At 47.3% G+C, this 19,699-nt stretch overlaps 1 protein-coding gene across 2 annotated transcripts in view; it reads left to right on the top strand.

The window, feature by feature from the left end:
* Nucleotides 1–19,699, top strand: part of LOC126336777 (CD82 antigen-like) — a 277,993-nt gene that overhangs the window by 192,844 nt on the left and 65,450 nt on the right. For both annotated transcript variants that reach the window (XM_050000790.1, XM_050000789.1), the window contains exon 3: nt 5,000–5,104. In XM_050000790.1, coding sequence (XP_049856747.1) covers nt 5,000–5,104 — 105 coding nt within the window. The remainder of the gene's footprint in view (nt 1–4,999; nt 5,105–19,699) is intronic.

Here is a 19,699-nt window from a genome sequence, read left to right as displayed (position 1 = left end):
GAGAATAGTCAGTTCGAAAAAGGCGAGTCATAAATGTTTTACTAAGAAATGAAGGACTTATACCATGTATCTCTTAACCAGTGATTCGAAGAGTCTATGATACTGTCAAGAAATTCAAATAAAGACTAAAATCATATCGGATAGATGAATCCTTCCACCTCAAAGAATAATATGTGTGTGTTGTTATAAAATTCAATTGTACCTAAGGGAAAAACTGTTCATGTAATTATATTGAAGCCATAGTTTTAAATGAAAAATGTATGTATTGACTGGAAAAATATAGACACTATGTTAATTATAGCGAGAGGCCCCATTTACGATCCTTGGAACATGGAAGTAATAAAGAGATGGTCAGGAACTCACATGTGCATTGGAGGAAACGCTACGTCGGAGCGATCGCCTGTGCCACAGATTTAGAGAAAGTTTTTTGGGAAGACTGAACAGTACTGCTTTCTACTAAGTATATCTCATCTCGCATAACGAGCGTGTGAATACGGACGTGTGCCGAAACAATCATTTTCCCTCTTTTCCTACGCGAATTGAATTAGACAGAAGGGGGTGGCTAATGCTGGAGGTAGAGAAAAAGCTGTGAAGTAGGATTAAGTTTTCGTTTGTTACGTGTTTACAATACAAGTGGAGAAGTAGAGTCATAAGCGGATCTACCAAAGTCTATTAGCAATTTCAAACATATGGAAGGTACGATAAGCAATTACATCTCTATCATTAAAACTTTAAAGTCCAGGTACACTCCACTACCACCTCTCACAATAGTGCACACCTAGAACACCCAGTGCGCGCGTCCGGGATAACGCTCCCGCTAGCCACTGCGAAAACGCTAAGTCCACGCACAGTATATAAGAGAGCGCATTCGCGCTACGCTTATTCTGTCTTGCTGCTGCACAGGCAACTGCATTGAACGCCGCCAACATGCTGTACAGGAGATACCGACCTCGTCGCACAACAGTTTACAAAAATATTGAAAACATCAGGAGACAAGAAAAACCGTATTCCAGTATAGAGTGTTGCAGCCCACGCCCTCGTCGATAGACATTCTGTATTTCTTGGATGTTCTCTTAATTTTAACTTGGATATTAACGACACATTCTCACATGGAAATGGATGGTTCACTGTCGCTATTGTGAGAGGTGGTAGTGGAGTGTCTAGTGTACCTGGACTTCAAAGTTTAATGGTAAAGATGTGATAGCTTATCGTACCTACCATATGTTTGAAATTGCTAATAAAGACTTCGGTAAATCTGCTTATGACTCTACTTCTCCACTTGTATACACGTAACAAACGAAAACTCAATCCTAATGAATCTGTATTTATTTGGATTAAAGGTAAAGGTGTATGTGAATATGTAAAATTTGCACAATGGCTCCGCGTTTGTAAGGTAGTTGTAATGTGGAAACTACTGTTCACGAAGGTAATCACTCCATATTGAGGTCTGTGGAATTTAAAAACTTCACTCGTTCTACCTCAGCGTACTTTGATATTAGTTAGCGAAACGGGAAAATTTAATGGACATATTAGACAAACACAAATAAAGAATTAGATCGCAACTTGACGTGTTGAAGTACAGCCGACAACATGGCTTTGCCGCTGTGCAGTACTTGTACGTTGACTGTGTGCAGAATGTTGGCTCGTAATGGATCTCATGAATGCCTTCACGCCAGTGACGGTCCGCTGCTATTCATTACCACTCGCCTATCTCCGCTTTGAACTCGTTCCAGGCCCTTTCGCTCTCAACATCGCATGGCTTGGCAGGCACCCATGCCAATATTTATAGGCGAGTGAGGGTAGCGTCCTGACGATATCTCTCTCTCTCTCTCTCTCTCTCTCTCTCTCTCTCTCTCTCTCTCTCTCTCTCTCCCCCTCCGCCTCTCCCTCTCCCCTCCCCCCTCCATCCCTCACGGTCCCTCCTCATCTGTGTTCTAGCTGTACACCACCTGTTGCAGCAACTCTGGCTTGACATGAAGTGCGGTACCTGCTGTGGCTCATATTTTTCCCGCCTTGACTGACTGCTGGTTGACAAATGTAGGAACTGCCACAGGTCAGGTGTCGGAGTTAATTCGTCGAAGTCATCCTGCACCGTTTAGGAAATCAGATATGCGCCAGGAAATGGAAAGTTTCATACCATGAACACCCTGACCGAAAGCTGCCAATCGAGTCGAATAGTCCAGTATTGCTAGTCCAGCATGCCTGTAGGATATTTTGACCACAATCTCATCCTTATGGGACATTTTCAATACACAGACTACTAATGAAAAATGGAGCGAGTGTATGATTGCTTTTGGGTATGCCTAATGTTAGTGAATCTTCTCATGTAGAGATCGCAGCATGTCTAGAGGATGTGCACGTCAGAAACCTTTCTCCCTACTTTATCCATTTCTGTGATAGGTGTTGATAGGAAAAATAATAGATGTGTAGAATTTTCTTCGGTTAAATTTTTCGAAGTACTTCGTTTATAGTCATCGGTCGCCGTATTTTTGTGCTGAAAGGGTCGTTCTATCAGTGCTCTTTAAATGTGGATCCACTCTTCTCAGTGGATTACTTCTCCTTCTGCGTCGGATGGTGCTGAAAGAGATTTCTCCTATTCGATATATACACTAGAATAACGCACCAAGATACACTGAGGTGAGATGACAGTGTCATGGGATAGCGAAATGTACATACGGAGATGGCAGTAGTATCGCACACAAGATATAAAAAGGCAGTGCATTGCCGGAACTGTCAGTTGTACTCTGTTGATTCTCGTTAAAAGGTTTCCCATGTGATTATGGTCGCACGACGGGAATTAAGACCTTGAATGCGAAATGGTAGTTGACGCATGGGACATCCCATTTCGGAGATCGTTAGGGAATTGAATGTTCTAAGGTATAGTGTCAAGAGAGTGCCCAGACTACCAAATTTCAGGCATTACTTCTCACCACGGACAACGCAGTGGCAGACGGCCTTCACTTAGCTACCAGAGCAGCAGCATTTGTGTAAAGTTGTCAGTCCTAGCAGACAAGTAACGGTCCGTGAAATAACAGCAGAAATAAATGTGGGACGTACGGCGAACTCATCCGTTAAGACGGTGCGGCGAAATTTGGTGTTAATGGGCTAGTGCAGCAAATGACAGACGAGAGTGCCTATGCTAACAGTACGGCATCGCGTGCACAGCCTCTCCTGGGCTCGTGACCATATCTGTTGGACCCTAGACATTTGGAAGACCGTGGACTGGTCGTATGAATCCCGATTTAGAGTGGCACAGATCCCACGAAGCCGTCAAAAGACACTGTGCAAGCTGGTGGTGGCTCCATAATGACATCAAATTTGAACGTCACGCAAATGTGACGTGTATAAAGTGAGAAATTAATCATAAATGCTGTGTTGAAAATGATTGTTCCGATATCATTTACAGCAAAAAATTATTGGGGTTCGTCGGAGTATTTATCTGGGTACTGCTGTATGAATAAAAGCTTAGATTTTTCAGGAAAGGTAACGAAGGAGACATTGCTTGTTGAATAGATCGCAATAGTCTTAAATGACCAGCTCGTTTAATCTGTTACTATTCGGATAATTTTACGAAATAACACTAGTCCAAATAATGCACGCGCTTCTGACAAACCACTACATAAAAGCTGCCATTCCAAAGCGCTATTTCATGCTACAAATAATTATAATTAAAACAGTATATTATGAGTCGTATCGCTGTTACTATCGTTATTAGTACGTGCGTCTGTGACGTAAACTGTACTTAAAATTGTGATGAATTACGGCTTTTAATGTATTTTCTAGGCATTTACGTAAGTATCGTCAGTAGTGTTCTCGCGATGCTCGTTTCTGAAGTCACCGTAGTTGTCGCTAAAGCTAATTTTTATAAAATCTGCTAAGACGTTTAATAGCTTCCTGTTCATACATGCTCTTCCTCATAAAATTCTTCATGTATTTTATACACCAAATAATACGATATGATGGTAACTTCATAATAAAAATGTAACTCTAGGAAAAATTCACTGTGTATTCATTTGTGAAACAGTTGTTGGAATAATGTAACAGTTCTTTTTTTTAAAAAAAAAAAAAACCTTGTGTAACATGGTTGAACATAGTTCAGGCACAAAAATTTAGTTCGATGTCAGTAACCCACACGTATTGTTGTTAGTGATTTCTCTTCGATGTAGTTAAAATTGGTACTCCTTTAGCCGCCTTTATATCAGGAGGTTAATGTTTGACATTGCCCACGTGACCCATACAAAGTCCATGTTTTGTTTTTGTTTTCCCTGTACCTGCTGCCTCCGCATATTGCCATTGCACAAGTAGCTGCTCGGTTACTAAGCTGCTTGCAGTTCGTACTTTGGTTTTTTCTTGGTTCCACGAGTCTGAAAGCCAAAGCATTTGTGCAAACAATTGGTCGAGTCGAGGTGATACACACTAAGTTCGTTTTAGACATTGACTGATGGTAGCTGCGATATTAAATTCCAGAAAAAAAGGAGCTGTAAGACAATTACCGTTGTTCGCTCTCGGTGCTCCATGTGGAAGAGCACTGACTGCAAAGGGTTGCAGTCAGTCCCAAAAGTCCCGGTGTGTGATTATAATGAATCATACATACTCCTAAGGAAATGTCCAGCCGGCCGTAGTGGCCGAGCGGTTCTAGGCGCTACAGTCTGGAACCGCGAGACCGCTACAGGTTCGAATCCTACCTCGGGCATGGATGGGTGTGATGTCCCTAAGTTTGTTAGGTTTAAGTAGTTCTAAGTTCTAGGGGACTGATGACCACAGCAGTTAAGTCCCATAGTGCTCAGCCATTTGAACCATTTGGAAATGTCCAGACATTTTACTCGTACTGATGAGAACGGATATGACGGGCCCCTCTATAGTCCTTAGAAAGCAAATTTCTGTTTGAGTAGCTGCTTTTAAGTATATGGGCTGTATGGCACTTAGTTGTTCGTGATTCGGGCGTTCAGTTGAAGTATCTGTATATACGTGTCCTAATTTCTGTTTCTCTTTATTTCAGCTTGCAGGAGCAGCGGTATTGGCTGTGGGAATATGGATTGCAGTGGACAAACATTCCTTCATTCAAGTTGCTAATGTCATACAGAGCGAAGAACTGCGGTTACAGGTAAGTGTGTGTGTGTGTGTGTGTGTGTGTGTGTGTGTGTGTGTGTGTGTGTGTGTGTGTGTGTGTGTCAGTCAGATACGCTTTTTAGGCTTACAGCCGCCAAACAAGATTCCAGCGAGGCTGAATATGCCCAGTACGAATATATGAGCATTTCAGACGAAGCAGCTGGAACAGTTTGTCTAACTTCAGCGGCATGAGAACTTGCTCGAAGTGTCTGGAGGCATGGTGTTACATGGGTATATATAAAGAGGAAAAGTATGCATCTGGAAAGCAACTTGTCAGAAAAGAGGATGGTTAAAAGGAGTGGAAAAGAAACATTCAACCAATGAAGTACCACAGATATTTGCAATTGCAAAAACATTTATTTGATCAGAAAAACCGAGCGAGGTGGCGCAGTGGTTAGCACACTGGACTCGCATTTGGGAGGACGACGGTTCAATCCCGCGTCCGACCATTCTCATTTAGGTTTTCCGTGATTTCCAATCGCTGCAGGCAAATGCTGGGATGGTTCCTCTGAAAGGGCACGGCCGAATTCCTTCCCCGTCCTTCCCTAATCCAATGAGACCGATGACCTCGCTGTTTGGTTTCTTCCTCCAAACAACCCAACACCCCCCCCCCCCCCACCCACCCACCCCCCTCCCACCCCCCGATCAGAAAACGCAAACATTCATAAAAACTCTTCCGCATAACAGCCCCCATTGAAGCAACCTTTCCTTTACAATTTCACGAAAATCGCAATAATTGGCAAACTCGTGAATACGTATCATCTATGATAAGCTCTTTCAGGCCAGGACCTAAACATTCGGCAGTGTATCTCAAAAACAGAGTAGCCGAATCTGTGGTGAAAGAGGTTAAATATGGAGCTGAACTGCTGCAAAATACGCTGACACTGAAAATAGATGAAACAAAATGGAAAGTTTGATGTTTTCTTTGCAGTGTGAGTGATTTACAGCCATTCAGATATCAAAAACGTAGATGTGCAGCACCAAAAAATCTAAATGTATACAGTTACAACGGCAGTACATTGTTCTCACTTTACCTGCGCAGCAACGTAATAATATAGGGGCTGGAGGGTGATAGCACTTTCGTGCTACCATTGTTATAAGCCAGTGTCTTGCTGCGACTCGAGAGTAACAAATCGAACGTAATGATGGCTCATGGGAGTAGTTTTGTTTTTTGTGCTTCTGAGGGTACAGCACTCAGTAGAAACTTTCACCATCATAACACCGACGTAACGTGGCGGAAGGCTATCGATCGCGGAAGCGCGTGTTGTCTCCACGAAATTGAGCAAGAAAGGGACGGCTGCCACTCACTGGATCACATTTAAAGACCCATATCTACAGCCATAACAGTAGGCTAACAAAACTGGTACTAATTTCTGAGAGCAACCTAACTTTGCCTTCGTGCAGCAAGTTACGAAGGAAAAACTCTGACATTAGGTTGCAATATATGATGAAAAAGATGGGTTTGCAGTGGCATGCTTCAGCTGACTTCTGTGCTTAGTACGTTTTCTCCGTATCGGATCTATCAGTTACCAGTGAAACCTAGCTGAAATTGTATGGTGATCCAGATACTGCGTCCCACCCCTGTGTGCGAACTTGAACATCGATCCTTGCTAGGTGATGCTAATTATCTCGATTTTCTAAATAAACGCCGAACTTTAATTTCCACTTCCACATTTAAAGTCTTAAAATCTCACAATGTCAGATTCAAATGATTGTGACTCCAAATAGTTTAATCAAACATTAACACATCCTATACATATCGTCTGGCCTTAGGCCGTACATCAAAGTTTCTTTTTAAAGTAATAGATTCATTTGTTCGGGTACTCGTTGACGTTCTCGGCGGCCCTTTTACTCCGACCTGTCTATGACATCGCTAACTCGGAGTGCCAAACCACACATATAGACTCATACAGCAAGTGAACAACGCACATAGCACAACTGCTCAGTGCTACCCTTACTGTTACGGCGTACGAACACCCTATACAAACACAGACCGGGGCGCACAGTATCTGCTCTTTTCTTTTAAACTACTTTGCAAATGTCCACTATCACGATCGTCTTTAGCTAGTACGAATACTCATAGTGGACCAGGGTATTTGATAAAACACCCTCTTACACGACAAACGCTCACGCGAGTTTTTAACGCAAATTTAATCTTGCAGCCATAGTCCTGAATTTGAAGGTGAACTATTCGCAGAGACTTCGTTTGAATGGAAATCGCCACCTTGGTTACCATTTGTAATTTACTAATACCAATACTCATTTGCGCCTCAAATTAATATTCAAATTTAAGTATTTAATGGCAAGGTTTTTCTGTACACCATCAGAATCACAAGCGTGATATCGCCTCACTTTAATGTTAAGACATAAATTCATGACAAACCGAGCGACGTGGCGCAGTGATCAGCACTGTGGACTCACATGTGCGAGGACGACGGTTCATATCCACGTGCAGCCATCCAGATTTGTTTCGTTACTTCCCTAAGTCGCTTCAGGCAAATGCCCGGAGGATTCCTTTCAAAACGGCATGCAGTCCGAGCATGTGATCCATCTCTAGTAACATCAATATCGACGGGACGTTGAACCCTAGTATTCTTTCCTTTCTTTATCCATGAAAGTTTAGCGACATAGGAATCATGTACGTTCGCGAAGATCTTCTGACAAAGTGGAGGTTACGTGTTTCAGAAACACCCAGGACATACTTGTGCAGTCAAGCAGCAGGAAGCAGACAGGGGTCTATTAACCTAGCACTCACTTTGTCTAGTCCAGCGGAAAGTAATCACAATATATTCGCAGTGAACGATTGTAGCATGCTGATACTCACAGGGCCAAAGGAACTGACTGGCCAGAAGTGCCGGAATGTTTGTATCATTACATAATTAGAATATGTGCCGTGTATGAAGCCCGAATGTCGCAGCCAGTTGTGGCATGTGGCCCAAGTGTAGACATGCGTGACAGGGAGTAACAGGTAGGGCTTTCGTGAATGTGACAGCACTTCCTGAGATAAACGCTGGAGCGAGGGAAGATGTACAGTGCTGAACATGTGAAAGGTCGCACAAGAATTCAGGTTTCGACGGTCAACAGTGTCTCGGTCCAATAAAATCTTTTCTGTTAAACCTTCAATACTTCGACTAAAACTCTCGAGCTCCGTCTCCGCTTTCATCATCAGGAGTTAAAATCAGTAATTGCCAGGATTGGCGCGGTATATTCTGCTTATATACTGTAGATCTAATGGCAGTGTCTGGAACCTTCCAGAGAGGGCTGGAGCGATGCATGCACGGAAGACGAGTTGAGCAACTACACGGATTGAGGCCCACGAGGAATACGGGGCCCGCGACAAACTTGGGATGTCACAGTAGTCAACTTGCCCGCCACATTTCGCGCACTCTCGGCTCCATGCAGGGTTCACGGAAAATCAGTATGTCACTGGGAAGGTACCCTCTACAGATCTTAACATAGTCGTGTGCTGCCGAGAGCTTGCATGCGTTCATGCACACAGTTAAACTATTAAACTCGTCTGAAATAGCCACTCGCTCCCCGCTGCAGACGGCTGCTAGCACTCGTAAGACCCACAGTGTGACGTATGCGCACAGCAGTTCTTTCTCGTGGGGCTCGCGGGGGACTGAGTGACGTCACTTTCAAAACTACCGCTCCCGCATCCCTGCAATAGTAGGACCTATGTCTTTGCTTTCGCTCCAAAGCCCGCCCCGCCCCGCCCCGCCCCATGCCGTATTAATCGTGCACGCTCATACACTGGACAGAGCTGCTAGGAGCTGCCCACTTGCCTGTCGCGCATGCCTCACTCCGGCCCTTTCTGGGAGGTTCGAGACACCGCCACTGCATTTACACAAGCAGAAAACCATGCCAGCTCCAACAGTCAGTGATTTTAGCTCCTGATGACGATGGCGGAGACAGCTATCAAAAACTCGAGTATTTTCTTCGAAGTGACGTGGCTTGTAAACAGAGATGATGTTATTGAAGCATGCCACGGTGAAAAGCTCCGGATACACAGTGTCCAGGTATCTTCACTATTGTGGAGATAAGTGTTCAGAGGCACGTAAACTGCCGGTCAGGGCAATCACACCGTTGACGAACGGAAGTCGTCTCTCCCCCCATAGCCATACGGGGAGCCGATTTGAATATGGGGCGTCAGGAGCTCATGTCTGCGAAGACTGTGCAGAGACAAATCCACAGCACAGGCTGCAGCAGCTGACTGAAACCACAGCATGTGCCTTCCCACGACTTCGCCATACAGCGTGCAAGTTTGTATCATCACGGAAATTCCATGTAGAATGGCCTAGTTTGTGATGAGTAGTTAACCTTTCAAGAAAGTTGCGTCGTATGGAGACAAATGTGGCAGTAGAACCTCTGGGGAATGTTGCACACTTCTGTGTTAAGTTGAATGAAGTGGCTTGTACTGGAACATGCCGTATCAACTGAATACATGTTGATTTGCTTCTTTGAACTGGAGAAGAGGGATTAGGCTTGTAGAAGCAACTCTTGTAATAACGCCTTACATATATGCAAATATCTTTGGTATAAAGTCTGGGTTAACTGGATTTACATCTTGGTGGCTGGACTGCCGCCTTGCGAAACCTGTTGAGCACGCGTCTTTGGGGGCAGACGCCGTACACGGATTGGAAGTCCGTAACTGGTGTCTACAAAACTGGCCTCCGAAGCCTCCTTTTGACAAACTTCTCGCTGCCGAGTTTAGCACGAGCCACGATTTCTAAATCCGTGCTGATTTATGGACAGCATCTTTCTGTTTATCGAGAAAATGTATAGTATTGGAACTTGTACGATGTGCAAGAATTCGCTAGCTTAATGACTAAGGATATTGGGCTGTAATTCTGCAGGTCTGTTTTTCTTACCCCTCGTAAACACGGAGTCAGCTGCGCTTTTGATAGGCGCTTCGACTTCGCTAAGCGCAAGCTAAGCAAGCGATCAAAACCGAATAGTAATTTCTACAAAACGAACTCTGGATCTGAGCTGGAGCTGGCGACGTTTTCCTTCAACTTTCAGTTCAGCGCCAGGGTTCACAGTTTGTGTCCTCAGTAGGGGAGTTTGTACGGTGGTATAAAGATAGTATGTCTGTACACCCCCTCACCGTCTGAGTGAGATATATATTGCTTGTGAAATTTGAAACTCATCTTTCCTTCTGCTGCCTTCTTTTGTCATACCAGACCGGTCGACGGATGACTAAATAATCCTTCGGCCCGCTTAGCGATTTTACGTAGGATCAGAAATTTTCTGGGAATCTCGGTAACATCTTTCGCTAATCCGTGACTGTAGCAGCTGTGGTAAGCTTCGCGTATCAGTCATTTCATAGACACACTTCATACAAACTTCCGTCTGCCGACATTGCTGTGATCTCTTTTGAACCGAAAGTGCATAAATCAGTTTTTTAGCGTTTTCCAAATTTTGTTTTCCAAATTTTATTTCCTCTACATCCATCGAATTGGAACTGAATGACGTCCGTTCATAAAAGCTAACTGGGGCGCATTGTTGCAAATCTAGTACAGGAGGTGGCGGAGCAGACACCCCACCATCCCCCCTCACAAACACACAGGTTATTACTAATTGCCCACGGTATTCCTGCCTGTCGTAAGAGGCGACTAAAAGGAGTCTCAAATGTTTCGGCCTTTTGTGATGGTCCCCTACCGGGTTTGACCTCCATCTTCTAAATTCTTCCGAAGAACGAGCTGATTGGGGAAGGGCGCCTTACAAGGTGCGATGTGTCCATCGCTCATTACCATCTCTAGCTTGGTTGGTCGTCGTCGCATAGCTGTCCCGCCCACTCACCAACTCTAGGGCGTGGCTTTGTTCTTGGATGCGGTCTTTGCAGTCTGCTCTGCTGTGTCGCTTTATGCGCCAATGACGATCATGGACTAAATTTCACCTGAAATCCAGCACGGTAGCCAGTCCGTTGTGGTGGGGCCGCCATGTACCCTGTCGGTTGTAGCCCCCTGACAACACAGGGATCGCTCTACTGATGCCTGCGCCGTTAACTCCCCGCGTATGCCAAGGAGTAGATGCCTGTCTCCTTGGGGCATCGGGACTCCCGACAATGGCCATCCCGCCAGGTGGTCGTTGCTGAGGCTGGGTGGCGCCCGTGGGGAGGGTCCTTGGTCGGAGTAGGTGGCATCAGGGCGGATGACCCGCGATGAAGCGTGGTACATCATCTCTTGCTGGCGGCCAGCCGCCAGCAGTCTCTAAGCGTTCTCGGCCTCAATACAACGCTCAGGCATATGATCCACAATCGTTCCCCTCCCTGGCCACACCATGGGAGGAACGAAAGGCTACGGTTGGCAGCGAACCTTATTCACCTCGCTATTTAGTCTGTACACGAGTCGATGGGGAATCGTTTATGGCGACCAAGCCTCAGTTTTTTGTCGAGCACTTGGAGGACAAGTTTGGGGAGGTGGAGGGCTTGTCCAAAATGCGCTCTGGGGCAGTATTGATCAAAACGGCATCCTCTGCACAGTCACGGCGGTTACTCGCTTGTGACAAGTTGGGGGATGTTTCCGTCACGATCACACCCCATAAGAGTCTCAACATGGTCCAGGGCATTATATTCCATAGGGACCTACTCTTGCAGTCAGACGACGAGCTACGCGCCAATTTAGAACGGCGGGGTGTTCACTTCGTCCGGCGCGTCCATCGGGGTCCGAGGGATAATCAGGTAGCCACCGGTGCCTTCATCTTGGCCTTCGAGGGTGACGTCCTACCCGAAAAGGTCAAGGTGATGGTCTACCGATGTGATGTGAAGCCCTATATCCCTCCCCCGATGAGGTGTTTCAAATGCTGGAAGTTCGGCCACATGTCATCTCGGTGTACTTCCAGCATGACATGCAGAGATTGTGGACGCCCTTCACATCCTAATACTGCATGTGCGCCGCCTCCCATCTGTGTGAACTGCGGCGAACACCATTCCCCTTGCTCGCCAGACTGCAAGGTTCTACTGAAAGAACGAAGGATCATGGAATATAAGGCCCTGGACCGCATGACCTATACTGAGGCTAAGCGGAAATACGAGAGGCTACATCCTGTGGCTCTGACCAGCTCCTATGCCACCGCTGCCAAAACAGTAGTTTTTATCATCTGCTGCACCGATTCCACTGAACACTCTGAGCCGGAATACTACACCTGCCCCCTTGATGGTGCGGGGCACTTCCCCATCTGTTGCTCCTGCACCACCTACCTCAGGAGCAACGACCCCCCAACCATCGGGGACACAAGTCCCCAACTCTAAGCCGGAGAAGCGTCCGACTTCTTCGGCGACTCTCTCTCGCAAGGGATCCCTCGGGTCCCTCCCTTCCCAGGTTTCCACCTCTGGGAAGGGTGACGTCAGCCAATGGCTGAAAAGCAGGCCAGCGGCTGGTCGCAGGGCTTCCCGCTCCTCCTCCGTCCCGGAGACTGACTCGGTGGAGCCCTCCCAGCCAGTAAAGCCCAAGGAGCAGAGAGAGAAGACGAAGAAGAAGAAGGCCTCTAAGGCCAAGGAACGCGCGGTGGCATCCACCCCACCCCACCGCTCCATACAGGCTCTGCGTCTGAGGATGAGGTGGAGATCCTGGCGTCCGCTGAGGACCTGGATCTCGCCATACCCTCAGACGCCAAGGACGCCGATTGTACTGGTCCTCGATCGGTGACAGCAGGTGACCCAGTGACGTGATCTGCCTCCTCGGTCCCTTCACGCCTATTTCGCCCATGGACAAAGTGATTCTCCAGTGGAACTGCAGCGGTTTTTTCCACCACCTTGCTGAGCTCCGCCAACTCGTCAGCAGTCACCCTTTCTTCTGCATTGCCCTCCAGGAAACGTGGTTTCCGGCAATGCGGACCCCTGCCCTACGAGGGTATCGGGGTTATTATAAGAACCGGGCAGCTTATGAGAGGGTGTCTGGTGGAGTCTGCGTCTACGTCCTTAACTCTATCTACAGCGAGTGTGTGCCTCTTCATACACCCTTAGAGGCTGTCGCTGTAAGGATGTGGACGCCTCAGCCTATTACTGTCTGCAGTTTGTACCTTCCGCCGGATGGTGATGTCTCTCGTCATGTGTTGGCTGCATTGATAGGACAACTGCCGCCTCCCTTTGTGTTGCTGGGCGACTTTAACGCCCATAACCCCTTGTGGGGTAGCGCCGCGATTACTGGCCGGGGCAGAGATGTCGAGACTCTTCTGTCACAGCTTGACCTCTGCCTTTTAAACACGGGAGAGGCGACCCACTTTAGTGCGGTCCATGGCTCGTTTTCGGCCATTGACCTTTCTATTTGCAGCCCCGGACTTTCACCATCCATCCACTGGAGGGTCCATGACGACTTATGTGGTAGTGACCATTTCCCCATCTTTCTGTCACTGCCACAGCGTCACTCTTCTGAACGCCCCTCCAGATGGGCTCTGAATAAGGCTGATTGGGACTTATTTACATCTGTCGCAGTGATCGCACCTCCTTCCACTGATCCGATTGATGCGGTGGTTCAGTCGGTCACCACCAGCATCGTTTCTGCGGCGGCATCTGCGATTCCCTCTACATCCGGGTCACCTCGGCGGAGGACTGTGCCGTGGTGGTCGCCCGAGATCGCAGAGGCGATTCGAGATCGCCGGCGGGCTCTTCAGCGCCATAAGCGGCACCCGTCGTTGGAGACCCTCATTGCTTTTAAACAGTTCCGCGCCCGAGCCCGACGCCTTATTCGCCAACGGAAGCAGGAGTGCTGGGAACGTTATGTTTCCACCATTGGCGTCCGTACCTCTGCATCGCAGGTTTGGGCCAAGATTCGGCGACTCCAAGGCTATCGGCCCCCTGTCTCTGTCCCTGGGCTTTCGCTGAATGGAGCAGTGTGCACCGACTCCGACACGATTGCGGACCGGTTAGCAGAGCATTTTGCTCAGTGTTCCGCGTCAACGAACTACCCGTTGGCCTTCCGCTCCCGGAAAGAGCGGTTGGAAAGACTTTCCTTTCACACGCGCCACGCGGAGTCGTACAATGCTCCTTTCAGCGAATGGGAATTCCAGAGCGCACTTTCTGCTTGCCCTGATACGGCTCCTGGACCAGACCGCATTCACAGCCAGATGCTGAAACACCTCTCAGTGCCTTGTCAGCGACGCCTCCTAGATCTTTTCAATCGCGTCTGGGTCGAGGGTGTTTTCCCGTCTCAATGGCGGGAAAGCATAGTCCTCCCCGTATTGAAACCTGGCAAGAACCCGCTGGAGGTGGACAGCTATCGCCCCATAAGCCTCACCAACGTTCCTTGCAAGTTGCTGGAACGTATGGTGAGCCGGAGGTTGAGTTGGCTCCTCGAGTCTCGGGGCCTTCTGGCTCCGTCTCAGGGTGGGTTCCGTAAAGGCCGCTCTGCCGTCGATAATCTGGTCTCCCTGGAGTCTGCCATCCGTACAGCCTTTGCGCGCCGCCAACATCTGGTTGCCGTCTTCTTCGACATGCGGAAGGCATACGATACGACTTGGCGCCATCACATCCTGGCCACACTTCATGGGTGGGGCCTTAGGGGCCCGCTCCCGATTTTTATTCAGAATTTTCTTTCGTATCGTTCCTTCCGCGTGCAAGTAGCTGCGTCGCATAGTTCCTCCCGGGTCCAGGAGAACGGGGTCCCACAGGGGTCTGTCCTCAGTGTGTCCCTGTTTTTAATTGCCATCAATGGGCTCGTTGAGGCGGTGGGGTCGTCCGTCGCGGCTTTTTTATATGCGGACGACTTCTGCCTATATTACAGCTCCAGTGGCATCGCCGCTGCTGAACGGCAGCTGCAAGGTGCCATCCGCAAGGCGCAGTCATGGGCTGTAGCGCACGGCTTCCAGTTTTCGGCCGCGAAGACTTGCGTTATGCATTTCTGCCGGCGTCGCACGGTTCACCCTGAGCCGCGCCTTTACCTTGACGGTGAACCTCTTGCTGTGGTCGCGACGCATCGGTTCTTGGGACTGGTGTTCGATACCCGGTTGACTTGGCTGCCCCATATTAGGCAGCTGAAGCAAACATGCTGGCGGCACTTAAACGCTCTCCGTTGCTTAAGCCACACCAGGTGGGGTGCCGACCGGTCCACCCTCCTCCACCTATATCAAGCGCTGATCCAGTCCCGCCTTGATTATGGGTGTGTGGCGTACGGTTCTGCCTCGCCTTCAGCATTGCGATTGCTGGATCCCATACACCACTGCGGGATCCGCCTCGCCACAGGAGCGTTCCGGACAAGCCCCGTCGACAGCATACTTGTGGAGGCTGGTGTCCCTCCATTGCGGTTCCGGCGTGACCGCCTTCTGGCCGCCTATGCCGCGCACGTTTATAGCATGCCAGGGCATCCAAACTACCGTCTCCTGTTCCCGCGCTCGATCGTCCATGTTCCAGACAGGCGGCCCCGGTCAGGGTGTCCCATTGCGGTTCGCCTCCGGGACCTTCTCCGTGGCCTTGACTTTTTTCCTCTGCCGCCTGTTTTCCGGGCCAATCTCCGTCTGCCCCCGTGGAGTGTGCCCCGACCGTGCCTTCGGCTCGACTTGGCACAGGGTCCGAAGGTCTCAGTGCCTCCGGAGGCCCTCCGCCGCCGCTTTCTTTCCATCCTGGCCGAGTTTCCGAACGCGGCGGTGGCCTACACCGACAGTTCGGTGGTCTCGTCACACTGGTTACGCTCTCACTCTACGGGATTATTGTGAGCAACGGTCATTGGCAGCTGGCTCCAGTGTATACACTGCCGAGTTGGTTGCCATCTATCGTGCCCCAGAGTTTCTCCGCTCCCGCTCAGGTGAGTCCTTTGTCATCTGTAGTGACTCCCTGAGCGGTTTACGAGCTCTTGACCAGTGTTTCCCTCGTTCCCGTCTGGTGATGGCCATCCAGGAGTCCCTCCATACTCTCGTCCGTTGCGGCCGCTCTGTCACCTTTGTTTGGTCCCCGGGTCACGTCGGCATCCCGGGTAACGAGCGGGTTGACGAACTGGCGAAACAGGCGGTCAGTTCCCCGGCCATGGAGATCGGTCTTTTAGAGAGTGACGTCCGATCCGTATTGCGGCAGAAGGTCCTTGCTGCTTGGCGTGATGAGTGGCGCACCCTGCCCTCTCCCAACAAACTTCGGGCAGTCAAGGAGACAACCAGTGTGTGGCGCTCCTCCATGCGGGGGTCTCGCAAGGATGCTGTCGTCCTCTGCCGGCTCCGCATAGGACATACCCGGCTCACGCACGCGTATCTCTTGTGCCGTGATGACCCGCCTCTCTGTCGCTGCGGATTGGCCCTGACCGTGGTACACGTCTTACTAGACTGCCCACTTTTAACTGCCCTCAGGCAGACGTTCGCGCTGCCTGATACACTCCCTGCTCTTTTAACCGATGACTCTACTATGGCTGACTTAGTTCTCCGTTTTATTCGAGCAGGGGGTTTTTATCATTCAATATGAGAGTCCCTTTTTATTTTTTTTAGTGTCGACTGTGGCTTTTGGCCTGGGGTTTTAGTTTGTGGTGTTTTAATGTGTCCCTTGGTTGTTGGCCTTTCCAGTTTTATTTTCATGGTCGGCCAATGACCGTCGCACTCTGTGTGTCTTTTAATCTCTTTTCTCTGGTCTTCGTCTGTGTCTTTCTTGTACTGTGTCGTCCCTTGTCGTCTCCGTTATGTGTTTATTGCTTGTTGGACTTTTCTTCGTGTATTATTATGGTCGTGGAACAAGGGACCGATGACCTAAGTAGTCTGGTCCCTTTAACCCCCACAAACCAACTAACTATTACTAATTTATTAAAACTTTAATATTTACCACGCACTTTGATAACAAGTAGTGTCCATACAGACGACATAGAATTGATGCTGCTTACACAACACTTAGCACTTAGTTACAATATGATAGTTTCACATCAGAGTACAGTAGTCTTTAAGTGGTACATAGTTCGTAATAATTGCTCTTTTCGCATGCATCTGTATCGCCACAAAGACAAAACTGTGGTAAGCGATAAGTACCACTAATCGCTGATTGCGTCGAGACGGGGCTGAGCGGCACTGCGCTCAGACATGAATGCAGCGACGTAAGCAGACACGTCGGGGAGTGTATACGCCGACGACTCCGATTCGTCGCTGCATCTTGCAGCGACTATCTTTACTTGCGGTGCCGTCTTGAGACACCAACTTTTTCGTGAAACCTCGTTCTGCGGACGACACCTCACTAACGACATCTGCTTATCCACTACTGTCAGCATAAAAACTCTTCTAGGCTTCTCAGTGGCGAAGCGTCGCACTTTTTGTAGGGTAGGCTGAGAATTACGAATTTCGAAAAAAGAAGAAAGTCTTAAATCGAATCTTGTAAAACACAAACACTGCAAATGTAACTTAGTTACATATTTCTACTCAGATTGAAACTACTGCAGAAATTGTTATTGATGCATGAAAATATTAAAAAGCTACACATTCATAAAAATATAACATAGTAACACACCGTTAAATCTTTTTATAAAGTTATTGTATCCTTTTCCTGGGCGTAAACATATGACACGAGATGTGAAATCCTGCCGAGTGGTTGTCTTCTCTACAGCCAAAATCGCAAAGTTTGACAGTCTATCATTTGTCATTGATGTGAAGGTAGTCTTTAACGCCTTTTAACGCACTTACGCTTCTTTTGCAAGACAGTGTTTGCTGGAATTGCAAGAACCCACCGCAGTAATTTCACGCATTTAGAGAACACGTTGTTTTATCATTGCCTATAATGGATTTAAGGAGGTCCTGAGATCCTAAAAGTTTATCCTAACTGCTGCAAATAAACGAAAGTTCTCTTCTCAGTTTTTCATTGTCAATAAAAGGTATATAATAACTAGTTTTCCAAATTCACATATAGGAAATTGTTTGGCCTACTATAATCTGAAAACTTCCCTCGTTTACAAATTCTGTAAAACGTTTAATGGAAGTCCTGGAATTCAGTTTCGAACTTTATTACTACTGCGTCATTTCTGCCTTCAGAATTTCTAAATACTTACTTCTGTTTCGTTACAATTTATTTCAGATACTCCTGCCGAATTTATAAGGCTCTTAGGTTCCACTATGCATTTCAGAATAATTTCCTCACATACTAGCATTTCACCAAGCTTAATGCAGTTTCCAATTTCTAGGTTACAGCGTCTTATCTCCACAGTTTTGCGTTACAAAATGTCAAAAAAATTACTTCTATGCTGGAAAATCAAACTGTCCAGCTGCAGTAGGAAAAGAAGTCTAGTCATCCAGCATACTATTTAGCCTAATTGCTTGATGTAAAGAATTATCATCCCAACCTTCAATGTCTATCACATCATTAAGTGCTGCTCTCATGTGTGTATAGTGAAGAACAATGGTTTGTAGAGCGCGTGAATGAAAATATCTTGTTTCCCACAGAATGTTACTAATTTTACTGGAACTGCTGAAAATGCGTGAAATGCTGATAGATTTTCCACAGAAATTGTTAATAGCGCAATTTTTTTACAAGCACAGAGGACTAGGTTCAACTGATGTGCATATCTACATCTACATCTACATCCATACTCCGCAAGCCACCTGACGATGTGTGGCGGAGGGTACCTTGAGTACCTCTATCGGTTCTCCCTTCTATTACAGTCTCGTATTGTATGTGGAAGGAAGGATTGTCGGTATGCTTCTGTGTGGGCTCTAATCTCTGATTTTATCCTCATGGTCTCTTCGCGAGATATACGTAGGAGGGAGCAATATACTGCTTGACTCTTCGGTGAAGGTATGTTCTCGAAACTTTAACAAAAGCCCGTACCGAGCTACTGAGCGTCTCTCCTGCAGAGTCTTCCACTGGAGTTTATCTATTATCTCCGTAACGCTTTCGCGATTACTAAATGATCCTGTAACGAAGCGCGCTGCTCTCCGTTAGATCTTCTCTATCTCTTCTATCAACCCTATCTGGTGTGGATCCCACACTGCTGAGCAGTATTCAAGCAGTGGGCGAACAAGCGTACTGTAACCTACTTCCTTTCTTGTCGGATTGCATTTCCTTAGGATTCTTCCAATGAATCTGTCTAGCATCTGCTTTACCGACGATCAACTTTATATGATCATTCCATTTTAAATCACTCATGATGCATACTCCCAGATAATTTATGGAATTAACTGCTTCCAGTTGCTGACCTATTTTGTAGCTAAATAAGGGACCTATCTTTCTATGTATTCGCATCACATTAAACTTGTCTACATTGAGATTCAATTGCCATTCCGTGCACCATGCGTCAATTCACTGCAGATCCTCCTGCATTTCAGTACAATTTTCCATTGTTGCAACCTCTCGATACACCACAGCATCATCTGCAAAAAGCCTCAGTGAACTTCCGATGTCATCCACCAGGTCATTTATGTATATTGTGGATAGCAACGGTCCTATGACACTCCCCTGCGGCACACCTGAAATCACTCTTACTTCGGAAGACTTCTCTCCATTGAGAATGACATGCTGCGTTCTGTAAAGAATTACCATAGGAGTGCATAGAGCGAGTATGAGGATAGCTGGTTTCCCGATAGAATTGACACCATAATTTTTCCATGCCATTGCACTGCAGTCACATGTTTGCAATACTAATTGTTTCGTAATTGTTGTAACTGCTTAGCACTTGCGACAAAACAAATCTCTCTTATATTT

This window comes from Schistocerca gregaria, chromosome 2, assembly GCF_023897955.1.
Source record: "Schistocerca gregaria isolate iqSchGreg1 chromosome 2, iqSchGreg1.2, whole genome shotgun sequence".
Classification (NCBI taxonomy): domain Eukaryota; kingdom Metazoa; phylum Arthropoda; class Insecta; order Orthoptera; family Acrididae; genus Schistocerca; species Schistocerca gregaria.
Note: the sequence above shows the minus strand (reverse complement) of the source record. Positions and strands in the feature narration are given on the sequence as shown.